This window comes from Ruditapes philippinarum, unplaced genomic scaffold, assembly GCF_026571515.1.
Source record: "Ruditapes philippinarum isolate M1 unplaced genomic scaffold, ASM2657151v2 ctg2551_1_1_1_1, whole genome shotgun sequence".
NCBI classification, from domain to species: Eukaryota; Metazoa; Mollusca; class Bivalvia; order Venerida; family Veneridae; genus Ruditapes; species Ruditapes philippinarum.
Window position 1 is genome coordinate 163071 of NW_026859979.1, and position 13507 is coordinate 176577.

At 35.2% G+C, this 13507-nt stretch overlaps 1 protein-coding gene across 2 annotated transcripts in view; it reads right to left on the reverse strand.

Moving 5' to 3' along the window:
• Positions 1–1450: 1450 nt before the first annotated feature.
• LOC132758492 (uncharacterized) overlaps positions 1451–13507 on the reverse strand; it is a 47403-nt gene continuing 35346 nt past the window's right edge. For both annotated transcript variants that reach the window (XM_060750171.1, XM_060750170.1), the window contains one exon: positions 1451–3229. In XM_060750171.1, the coding sequence (XP_060606154.1) occupies positions 3106–3229 (124 nt within the window). In that variant the 3' untranslated portion in view covers positions 1451–3105. The remainder of the gene's footprint in view (positions 3230–13507) is intronic.

The following is a 13507-nucleotide window of genomic DNA, read 5'->3' on the forward strand; positions in this document are numbered from 1 at the left end:
AATTTTATTTCCTGGGTAAACATTCTATTCTATGACCTACAAATGACCCTTTATGATGCAATGTATGTCAAAATTCTAGAGCTGAATGTCCTAGCCTCGGGCATTTTAGCTTTAGCGGCCTCTCAAATCGGTCTATCAATTTTAGTATGAGCAAATTTGATAAAAGACTACAAAAGCATGCTACAGACAAAGTTTGGAAATCATCCATCATTTACTTCAGTACAAAATGATGTTTAAAGATTTTTCTATTTTTAGCCTTAGATGCCCCTAAAAGGGGCAATACAAACTAATATGAGCAAATTTGATAAAAGACAACCTAAGAATGCTACAGACAGGGATACGTGGTCATCCATCTATTACTTCAGTTCAAAAAGATGTTTAAATGTTTTTCTATGTTATGCTAAGGGGCCCTTTTTTGACACCCATACAGGACCAAACAACTTTACTTGATTAAAGGTTACCTAAGAAGACAAAGTTTGGTGATCATCCACCTATGAGATCGGTAGAAGAAGACAATTAAAGTTGTTTCTATTTTTAGCTCTAGAGACCCCTCAAAGAGGCCAATCAAATTGATATGAGCAAACTTGATAAAAGACTACCTAAGAATGCTACTGACAAAGTTTGGTGATCATCCATCCATGAGTAATGTAGAAGTAGATGTTTAAAGGTATTTCTATTTCTAGCTTTAGTGGCCCCTAAAAGGGCCAATCAAATTAATATGAGCAAACTTGATAAAACACTACCTACGAATGCTACAGACAAAGTGTGGTGATCATCCATCAGTTAGTTCTGTAGAAGACGATGTCTAAAGATTTTTTCTATTTTTAGCTCTAGAGACCCCTAAAAGAGGCCAATCAAATTAAAATGAGCAAATTTGATAAAACACTACCTAAATTCAGACAAATTCTGGTGATCATCCATCATTTAATTTAGAAGAAGAAGATGTTTAAATGTTTTTTGTTTCTATTCCTTAGTCTGTTGACCCATTAAAGGGGCCATTTGAAATGACATAAGCAAATTAAGTGTGACTGTCACAAGGATGCTACAGGCCAAATTTTAGGTAAATCAGTTTCAGAGAAGACGATGATTGTTGACGCATGACGACGGACGACGGAGCATCCCCCAATTGATACTTATAGCTCACCCTGAAATTTCGGTTCTGGTGAGCTAAAAACTGAAAAGTATACATTTACTTGAAATCTCGTGGATATTTTGTTATATTATTTTTTGCAAAATCAAAGCTGCTTTACTTCATGAACTGCTGTTGTCTTTGTTATACCGTTTTATTCCTCTCTGCAAAATGAATCACAGGTCTATTCTAAATCGGACGTCTGGTTTTGCATTAATGTTTTTATAAATTCTTTAAACGAAAGAAAGTGAATAAAAGACTTGAAATTTACACAAATATTACTCTGTAAAATATAAAAAAAAACATTTTTATTATCTATGTTAAACTTTATGATATGATATGTACAAATGGTAAATGCTGACAAAGAAGGAACAATGCGTATTTACGGACATATCTCGATAAAACAAAGGAAACATCTTCATCAACAGAAAAACAGTATAGGCAGTACATGTACGACTGACTTTAAACGAAAGAAAGTGAATAAAAGACTTGAAATTTACACAAACATTACACTGTAAAATATAAAAACATTTTAATATCTACTGGTCGGAGACCATCAACCGGACACTTTTGGAACATTTTTCCATACAGATTTCATAATTTTTAATCTAGAGACGAAAAAATTTGACACAGTTCAGCTAGGTTCTTCTCCTAACTAACAAACTAGTTTGTTTATTTCTGATTGTATTGACACTATATATCTGAGACTCGACAAGGAGGGTATCAAAATTACCAAAATTGTCTACACTACAGTACCATATGTCCGGACAGATATGTACATGATGTGATTTAATTCAGATAAAAGCTTGGGTATTTTGATTTTTGATTTGTAACATGATGTACAATATGTCAGCAACAAATGCTGAAGTTTTGGATATTCTATTATTCACCCTGCAAATGATTTGAGCTGGTAAATGAGGTCAGGCATTGCTTTCTTGGCCCCCGAATTTCAATGGTAACATTCTTGAAATAGACAATAAAATATTACCATTTACGGAGGTTGAAATAAATTTATTTACTTAATTTTAAAAGAAACATGCACTTATTGTTGATAAAAAAGAGACTGACATCCACTGAACAAAGAAAATACTAAATTAAGCATTTTCGGGGCCGTCCGGGTTTGGTGGTTGTCCGGTTTTGGTGGTCTCCAACCAGTATGTTAAACTTTATGATATGATATGCACAAATGGTAAATGCTGACAAAGAAGGAACAACGCGTATTTACGGACATATCTCGACAAAACAAAGGAAACATCTTCATCAACAGAAAAAACAGTATAGGCAGTACGACTGACTTTAAACGAAAGAAAGTGAATAAAAGACTTGAAATTTACACAAATATTACACTGTAAAATATAAAAACATTTTTATTATCTATGTTAAACTTTATGATATGATATGCACAAATGGTAAATGTGACAAAGAAGGAACAATGCGTATTTACGGACATATCTCGATAAAACAAAGGAAACATCTTCATCAACAGAAAAACAGTATAGGCAGTACGACTGACACAGCAAGTGAAAACTACTAGTCGATTCATTGAGTATTAACGATCATGAAATAAAATATATTAAAGATTGTTTGAAAGGTATCCTAAAACGAGTTGTAGTACCAATATCTCAAATTAATTCTTGTAAGTAAATTTAAAAACTGTGTATCTTCATAACGTGGTGTCGATTAGGAATCGAAATAGAAACCTTCAAATCCATAGCCAGGCATCTATAGCAAACCATCACACCTCTCTGACGTGTTAAATTAATATACCGATATATTTGTAAGATATCAGTGTTTATATTATGCCCTTTACGAAAGTTAAAGCAGTACCTGGTCAATATTGTCGGATAATATTTAAATACAGCCATGTGTTTGTTTACCGACTATTGTTACGAGATTGGCTTGTCTATACAATGTATGAACATGGATTTTACAGTATATGATAGCAAAATTGAAAAAGCCTATTTAGGGTGCCAATGTTAACAGACGACCACTTCGTTGGTTGGTTTTTCTGGTCCGTTTGCCATGAAAAGGAAAGAATGAATCGACTCCTCATTTTTATTCTCATCTGATCCTTTTTTCGTTGGTTTCTTCTTTTTCATTCTGAAAGAAAAAAACAAACAAACAAATACAAGAGGGCCATGATGGCCCTGAGGTCGCTCACCTGTATATAGGCCCCCCAACCCCCACCCCCCCCCCAACGTTGCAGGGCCAATTTAACCCAAGGGCTTTTATTTGCACAAACTCGGTAGACACCCATAAGAAGATGTTTCATGCTAAACATCTTAGCTTTAGCTCATTGGGCTTTATTGAAAGAAGATTTTTTTAAAGTTTTTACTATACACATATAGTTAAAAACAATGACACCCCTGGGGCCGGGCCAGTTTTGACCCCAGGGCTTTTATTTGAACAAACTTTGTAGACACTTACTAGAAGATGTTTCATGCTTAATATCTAAACTCTAGCTATTTGGGTTTTTTCAAAGAAGATGTCTAAGTTTTTGCTATACACATATAAAGAAAATCAATGACCCCCGGGGCGGGGCCAATTTTGACCCCAGGTCTTTTATTTGAACAAACTTTGTAGACACTCACTAAAAGATGTTTCATGCTTAATATCTTAACTCTAGATATTTGGGTTTTTTCAAAGAAGATTTTTTAAGTTTTTGCTATACACATATAAGGAAAATCAATGACCCCCGGGGCGGTGCCAATTTTGACCCCAGGGCTTTTATTTGAACAAACTTGGTAGACACCTATTAGAACATGTTTGATGCTAAATATCTTAGCCATAGCTCTTTGAGTTCTTTAAAAGAAGATTTTTTAAGTTTTTACTATATGCATATAGGGAAAAATCAATGACCCCCCGGGGCGGGGCCAATTTTGACCCCGGGGATTTTATTTGAACAAACTTGGTAGACACTTATTAGAACATGTTTCATGCTAAATATCTTAGCTCTAACTCTTTTGGTTCTTTAAAGGAAGATTTTTTAAGTTTTTTCTATATGCATATAGAGAAAATCAATGACCCCCTGGGGCGGGGCCAATTTTGACCCCAGGGCTTTTATTTGAACAAACTTGGTAGACACCTATTAGAACATGTTTGATGCTCAATATCTTAGCCATAGCTCTTTGAGTTCTTTAAAAGAAGATTTTTTAAGTTTTTACTATATGCATATAGGGAAAATCAATGACCCCCGGGGCGGGGCCAATTTTGACCCCAGGGCTTTTATTTGAACAAACTTGGTAGACACCTATTAGAACATGTTTGATGCTCAATATCTTAGCAATAGCTCTTTGAGTTCTTTAAAAGAAGATTTTTTAAGTTTTTACTATATGCATATAGGGAAAATCAATGACCCCCCGGGGCGGGGCCAATTTTGACCCCAGGGCTTTTATTTGAACAAACTTGGTAGACACCCATTAGAACATGTTTCATGCTAAATATCTTAGCTCTAGCTCTTTGGGTTCTTTAAAAGAAGATTTTTTAAGTTTTTACTATATGCATATAGGGAAAATCAATGACCCCCCGGGGCGCGGCCAATTTTGACCCCAGGTCTTTTATTTGAACAAACTTGGTAGACACCTGTTAGAACATGTTTCATGCTCAATATCTTAGCCATAGCTCTTTGAGTTCTTTAAAAGAAGATTTTTTAAGTTTTTACTATATGCATATAGGGAAAATCAATGACCCGCCGGGGCGGGGCCAATTTTGACCCCAGGGCTTTTATTTAAACAAACTTGGTAGACACTCACTAGAAGATGTTTCATGCCAAATATCTAAGCTCTAGCTCTTATGGTTTTTTAAAAGAAGATATTTAAAGTTTTTTCTTTCGGTTGCCATGGCAACCAGAGTTCTGCATGGAATTAAATTCTTTGAAAATTTTTTAAAGGTGACCACCAAAGGAACGTTCCTGTGAAGTTTGGATGAAATTGGCTCAGTGGTTTATGAGGAGATGTCATTTAAAGTAAAAGTTTACGGACGGACGACGGACGGACGCCGGACGAAAAGCGATCACAAAAGCTCACCCTGTCACTTTGTGACAGGTGAGCTAAAAACACGAGGGCCATGATGACCATGAGTCGCTCACAAGAAACAACTGCTTTTTGTATTGGAAATTATTTTTCAAATGAACTTGCTGAAAGGCAAGTTTAGCTCTTTCGGCAAGTACAGCTTAACTTTAACTTGCCCCTCCAGTAAAATACTTTCACAACACCGATTGTTTTTTTTTCTCTTCATAATAAACAATAGGGTCACTAAGATTGCCTGAGATCATTCATCTGGCCCATCATTTCTTTATTCACTATATAAATTGAAATATTTTGCCCTAATACTTTGAAAAGGCTTTGTCAAAAATTCTATGTTGCAAGTGTGTACCTATGAGAATAAATGACCACGAGAGCAGGGGTAATTTTGATGCGACATTTTTTTATAACTTTTGTGAATCAATACACAAAATGTCACATGCAACATATGTAAGGTGAAGATGTTTGAAGTTTACAGTTTGGGACAAGAATTTTTTTTATATATTATATATGGTAACATAGCTGTACCTCAAACAAAGAGACAAAAGGTCAAATAATAAAAATATCAAAAGTAGGCCAGCTGATATAAAAAAAACAACGCAGCATCAGAAATTACACCTTTGGTCCAAATTTCATGTCTGTACGGCAAAAAGCAAGAAAGTAGGTCAAATTATATCAAGACTAGAAATGCGTCCATACGATACGGGTGCCCCCCCCCCCCAACAAACTCCACTGTTTTTCAATCTTATGACTCTATGTCAAATTTTGTACGGGCTACATTTGCCATAATGTGAAAAATAAAAATATTTTACTTAGTAAAGGAAAGAACTTTAAAAATATTGAATATATCCACAAGCGAAACCCAAGGTGCGTAAGTACACATGCTGATAAACATTCTTGTAAACTTTCAAGTCACATGTCAAATACTTTTTGAGCTATGCCTGAAAAAGTTGAAAACTGCAAATTTGTACTAAGCCAGGGGCAATAACTCCAACAAAACTGAATAAATCCACATGGAAAATCACAGCATTGTTGATCATTATTCCTGCAAAGGTGATTGATTCTAATTCAAGCACTCAAGGAACAAAGAACACTGTATAATGAAATGTTTTTAATAAGCCAAGGGCAATAACTCCACAAATACTTGATAAATCCACAAGCGAAATCCAAGGTGAACAACTACATATGCTGACCAAGAGTCCTGTTAAGTTTCGTGACTGTAGGTTAAATATATTTTAGGTACGTACATCAGATTGAAAATTGTAAATTTTCAATAAGTCAAAGGCAATTACTCTGACAAAACATCATTCACAAACTAACGCCCAGCTGCAAGACTTCACATGTTGATCAACATCCTTGTACCTTTTGAGCAACATGTCACACAAACTGAAAAGTGCAAATTTTTACTAAGTCAACGACAAAAACTCTACAAATACTAAATAAATCGAAACGCAAATACCCAGGTGCACAACTAAACATGCTAATCAACATTCGTGTAAAGTTTTATGACCCTAATTCAAATACTTTTTGAGCTTCTTGCCACAAAAATGAAAATCTTTATTAAATAAAGGGCAATAACTCTGACAAACAATATAAATCCACAAGCGAAACACCAGGTGCACAACTTCACATGCTTAGCAACAATCCTGTAAGGTTTCATGACTCTAGGGTCAAATACTTTTTAAGTAACGTGCGACACAAGTTGAAAACTGTACATTTTAACTTAGTCAATGGTAATACTTCTAAAATACTAAATATATCCACACAACAATACCCCGGTGCACAACTACACATGATGATCAACATTCCTGTACAGTTTCTTGACTCTAGGTCAAATATGTTTTGAGCTACGTACGACATAAAAATGAAAACGGATGGAGGGAAGAGGACGGACAGACAAGGGTAAATATAAATGCCCCCCCCCCCCCATCGGTAATAGGTCAGTTGCTATTAAAATTCAATTCAGCATAAAAAATAACACAACTGGTCAAAATTTAAAGTCACATTCAATGCAGTAGGTTACCTTGTATAAAAAAAAATCAGAAGTAGGTCAGCTGCTATCTAAATTCAAGTTGGCATCAGAAATGGCACCCATGGTTCAAATTTCAAGTCTGTATGTAAACTAGAGGACCATGATGACCCTGAGTCGCTCACCAGAAACAAATGCTTTTCCGGGTTGTCAATATTTTCTTATATTAAATTTGAGCATAGAATATGTTTAAAAAATAAGTTGAAGAAATCCCATGACCTGGGGCATTTAAGCTTTAGCTGTAACGGGGCCAATCAAACTAATATGAACAAACTTGATAAAAGACTTCCTAAGAATGCTACAAAGTTAAGTGATCATCTATCAATTATTTCAGTGAGAAATGATGTTCAAAGGTGTTTCACTTTTTGGCTTAAGTGGCCCATAAAAATTGCTAATCAAATTAATATAAGCGAACTTGATAAAAGAGTACCTACGAATGCTACAGACAAAGTTTGGTGTTCATCCATCAATTAGTGCTATAGAAATAGACAGTAAAAGGTTTTTCTATTTTTAACTTGAGCGGCCCCTTAAAGGGGCCAATCATATTAATATTAACAAACTTGATAAAAGGCTACCCAAGAATGCTTCCGACAAAATTAGGTGATCATCCATCAATTAGTTCTGTAGTAATAGACGTTTAAATGTATTTCTATTTTTAGCTTTAGCGGCCCCTAAAAGGGGCTAATCAAATTTATATGACTTCCATTTTAGTTAGTTCCGCCCATTGTTTTCTCGTTTAGGGCACACGCTTTTTATTACTTGGGGACCATACGCCGCTTTTCATGGAATGGCACGGAAGTGTCACATTGAAGGTTCCATGATAACCGCCGTATGAACACATCTGCGGATGTTTCTAAATTCAAAATTTTACTATTACACGTTTAAATGTTGAATTCTGCTTAAGCCGGTGCTAGGGGGCGTGGACGGTAACTTGCACTTTCCAGTACCGTCCATGAACAGGCTCAATCAAACCGAGCCTGCAACATTTTCAATTTTGCCGTGTTGGGCTTTCTTTAGGGATTCTGTATTCATCTATTTTACCTTGATAAACGACTACCCAAGAATGCCACAGACAAAATTTGATTATCATCCATCAATAAGTTCTGTAGAAATAGACGTTTAAAGGTATTTCTATTTTTGTTTTAAGGTCTAAAAGGGGCCAATTAAAAAAATATGAGCAAACTTGATAAAAGACTACAAAAAATGCTCAAAAAGTTTGATGATCATCAATCAATTAGTTCTGTAGAAGATGTCTAAAGAATTTTCAATTATTAGCTCTTGAGACCCCTTAAAGGGGCCAATCAAATTAATATGAGCAAACTTGATAAAAGACTACCTAAGAATGCTACAGACAAAATTTGGTGAACATCCACCAATTAGTTATGTAGAAATAGAAGTTAAAAGGCATTTCTATTTTTAGCTTTTGCGGCCCCTAAAAGGGGCCAATCAAATTAATATCAGAAAACTCGATATAAGACTACCTAAGAATGCTTCGGACAAAGTTTGGTGATCATCCATCTACTAGTTCTGAAGAAGAAGACGTTGAAATGTGTTTCTATTTTTAGCCCTAGAGACCCCTAAAAGGGGCCAATCAAATAAATATGAGCATACTTGATAAAATACTACCTACGAATGCTACAGACAGATTGGTGATCTTTCATCAAATATTTCTGTTGAACTGGACATTTAAAGTTTTTTTCTATATTTAGCTTTAGCGACCCCTAAAAGGGGCCAATCAAATTAATATGAGCAAATTTGATAAAAAAAATTTCTAAAGAATGCTACATACAAAATTTGGTGATAATCCGTCCATTAGTTCTGTAGAAGAAGATGTTTAAAAGTTTTTTAAATTTTTAACACTAGAGACCACTAAAAGGGGCCAATCACTTCAATATGATCAAACGTGATAAAAGACGACCCAAGAATGCTACAAACAAAGTTTAGTGATCATCCATCAATTAGTTCTGTAGTAGAAGATGTTTAAAGGTTTTTCTATCTTTAGCTCTGTTGACCCCTAAAAGGGGCCAATCAAATTAATATGAGTAAACTTGATAAAATACTTCTATAGAATGCTACATACAAAGTTTATTGATAATTCATTTATTAGTTCTGTAGAAGAAAATATTTAAAGGTTTTTCAATTTTTAGCCCTACAGACCCCTAACAGGGGTCAATCACTTCAATATGAGCAAACTTGACAAAAGACTATCCAAGAATGCTACAGGCAAAGTTTAGTGATCATCCATCAATTAGTTCTGTATTAGAAGATGTTTAAAGGTTTTTCTATCTTTAGATGTTGACCCCTAAAAGGGGCCAATTGCAATGACATGAGCAAATTCAAGCGTGATTTTCACAAGGATGCTACAGACCAAATTTAAAGTAAATCTGCCCGCCAGTTTCAGAGAAGAAGACGATTGTTGACGCATGACGCCAGAGCATCCCCCTTTGATACTAACAGCTCACCCTGAATTTTCGGTTCTAGTGAGCTAAAAAACAAGAAAGCAGGTCAAATGGTGTCAATATTATCAAAAGTAGGTTAGCTGATATCACTTTTCATTTCAACATCAAAAATTACACCCTTAGTTCAAATGTCAAGTCTGTATGTCAAAAAACAAGGAAGTTGGTAAAATGATATGAAAAATATCAAAAAGATAATATTTTATCAATTTAAATTAGATTTGTCATCTGAAATTACACCCATAGTCCACACTCCATGTCTGCACGACAAAAAGCAAGCAAGAAGGCCAACCGATATCAAATATATCAGCTGATATCAAAATTCAATATGGCATCAGAAATTACATCTATGGTCCAAATTTCAAGTCTGTACATCAAACAAGATATGTTGAACGATATGCCCACCTTCTAGAACTTGACTCAAATAACTGGCAATTTTGTTATAAAAACCTGTCATAAATGGGTACATTGAAGTGTTCAATTATGGAAAAAATGAAAAAAAATGAAGACTTTGTGATAAATAGTTTTCAAGATAATGAGACATTTAAATCCCCCGTGTCCTAGACCTTTGAACAAGTGACCCAAAATCAATACAGGTCATCTAATAGTTATGACCAAAAGAATTATGAAGATTTTGTGATAAATAGCTTTCAAGATAATGAGCGGATACCATACTAACATGTATGCACTCTTGACCTTTGACCTAGCGACCCATAAATCAATAGGGGCCACTTACTTGTTATGACCAATCAGTATGTGAAATTTGAAGAGTTTGTGATAAATAGTTTTCAAGATAATAAGCGGACACCATTCTGACATTTAAGGCCTCTGTGACCTTTGATCTAGTGACCCCAAAACAATACAGGTCATCTGTTGGTTATGACCAATCACTATGTGAAATATGAAGACTTTGTGATAATTATCTTTAAAGATAATGAGCTAAAATCATACTACCATTCAAAGACCCTGTGACTTTGACCTCGTGACCCAAAAAGCAATAGGGGTCATCTTCTAGTTGAAATTGGACATGTGGTTTTCCACAGTAAGAGTTTTTAAGTTCACTGTATAATCTATATAACACACCCACACACAGGTGAATCGCTATGCGGTGACATAAAAAGAGAAGGAACTGTCGACCTCTATCCCCTGTGGCGGGGCCAATTTTGACCCTAAGGGTTTTATTTTCACAAAATAAGTAGACATACACTTTAACATATTTCAAACCAAATATATAAGCTCTACCTCTTTTGCATTTTAACAAGAAGATTTTTTAAAAATTTTTACTATATCGATGGCTTAAGGGCGTAACTACATTTTTTTCTAAAAATGGTTTTATATCACTTTTGATATCATTTTAGTCTAACACATTTACTCTGAAAGTTTAAACAAAGAATACTATTTATTTGTATCTACTTTTTGAAAATGCTATAAGGGCCTATCTCAAAGTGACTTATGTTTTTTATGCAATAAGGGAGTTACTTGACTTACGTCCTTATTGAATATATATAAACCATCTAAGAGTTTAACTTCTTTTCTGCAACATAGACATAGGTATATTAAACAAGAGGGCCATGATGGCCATGAAGTCGCTCACCTGTATATAGGCCCCCGGAGCGGGGCCAGTTTAAACCCCAGGGCTTTTATTTGAACAAACTTGGTATACACCTATTAGAAGATATTTCATGCTTAACATCTAAGGTCTAGCTGGTCAAGTTTTTTTATATACACATATAGTTAAAAACAATGACACAACTGGGGCAGGGCCAGTTTTGACCCCAGGGCTTTTTTCAACAATCTTTGTAGACACTTACTAGAAAATATTTCAGGCTTAATATCTAAACTCTAGTTATTCGGGTTTTTTCAAAGAAGACTTTTAAGCTTTTGCTATACACATATAAGGAATATCAATGTCAGCCCGAGCGGGGCCAATTTTGACACCAGGGCTTTTATTTGAACAATCTTTGTAGACACTTACTAGAAAATGTTTCATGCTTAATATCTAAACTCTAGCTACTCGGGTTTTTTCAAAAAAGACTTTTAAGTTTTTGCTATACACATATAAGGAAAATCAATGTCAGCCCGAGCGGGGCCAATTTTGATCCCAGGGCTTTTATTTGAACAAACTTGGTAGACATCTATAAGAACATGTTTCATGCCAAATATCTAAGCTCTAGCTCTTTGGGTTTTTTAAAGAAAATTTTTTAAGTTTTTACTTTATGCATATAGGGAAAATCAATGACCCCCCCCCTGGGGCGGGGCCAATTTTGACCCAAGGGCTTTCATTTGAACAATATTGGTAGACACTCATTAGAAGATGTTTCATGCTTAACATCTTAACTATAGCTCTTTAGGGTCTTTAAAAGAAGAATTTTTTAAGTTTTTACTATATGCATATAGGGAAAATCAATGACCCCCTGGGGCGGGGCCAATTTTGACCCCAGGGCTTTAGTTGAACAAACTTGGTAGACTCCCATTAGATGATGTTTCATGCTACATATCTTAGCTCTAGCTCTTTGGGTTCTTTAAGAGAATTTTTTTTAAAGTTTTTACTATATGCATATAGGGAAAATCAATGACCCCCTGGGGCGGGGCCAATTTTGACCCCAGGGCTTTTATTTGAAAAAACTTGGTAGACATCAATTAGAACATGTTTCATGCCAAATATCTAAGCTCTAGCTCTTTGGGTTTTTTAGAAGAAGATTTTTTAAGTTTTTACTATATGCATATAGGGAAAATCAATGACCCCCTGGGGTGGGGCCAATTGACCCCAGGGCTTTTATTTGAACAAACTTGGTAGACACCTATTAGAAGATGTTTCATGCTAAATATCTTAGCTCTAGCTCTTTGGGTTATTTAAAAGAATTTTTTTTAAGCTTTTACTATATGCATATAGGGAAAATCAATGACCCCCAGGGGCGGGGCCAATTTTGACCCCAGGGCTTATATTTGAACAAACTTGGTAGACATCAATTAGAACATGTTTCATGCCAAATATCTTAGCTCTAGCTCTTTGGGTTTTTTAGAAGAAGATTTAATAAGTTTTTACTATATGCATATAGGGAAAATCAATGACCCCCTGGGGTGGGGCCGATTTGACCCCAGGGCTTTTATTTGAACAAACGTGGTAGACACCTATTAGAAGATGTTTCATGCTAAATATCTTAGCTCTAGCTCTTTGGGTTATTTAAAAGAATTTTTATAAGTTTTTACTATATGCATATAGGGAAAATCAATGACCCCCTGGGGTGGGGCCAATTTTGACCCCAGGGCTTTTATTTGAACAAACTTGGTAGACACCGATTAGAAGATGTTTCATACCAAATATCTTAGCTCTAGCTTTTTGGGTTCTTTAAAAGAATTTTCTATATGCATATAGGGAAAATCAATGACCCCCAGGGGCGGGGCCAATTTTGACCCCAGGGCTTATATTTGAACAAATTTGGTAGACATCCATTAGAACATGTTTCATGCCAAATATCTAAGCTCTAGCTCTATGGGTTATTTAGAAGAAGATTTTTTAAGTTTTTACTAAATGCATTTAGGGAAAATCAATGACCCCTGGGGCGGGGCCAATTTTGACCCCAGGGTTCTTATTTGAACAATCTTGGTAGACACTCATTAGAAGATGTTTCATGCTTAATATCTTAGCTTTAGCCCTTTGGGTTCTTTCAGAGAAGATTTTTTAAAGTTTTTACTATATGCATATAGGGAAAATCAATGACCCCCTGGGGCGGGGCCAAATTTGACCCCAGGGATTTAATTTCAACAATCTTGGTAGACACTCACTAGAAGATGTTTCATGCCAAATATCTAAGCTCTAGCTCTTTGGGTTTTTTTAGAAGAAGATGTTTAAAGTTTCTTTCTTTTGGTT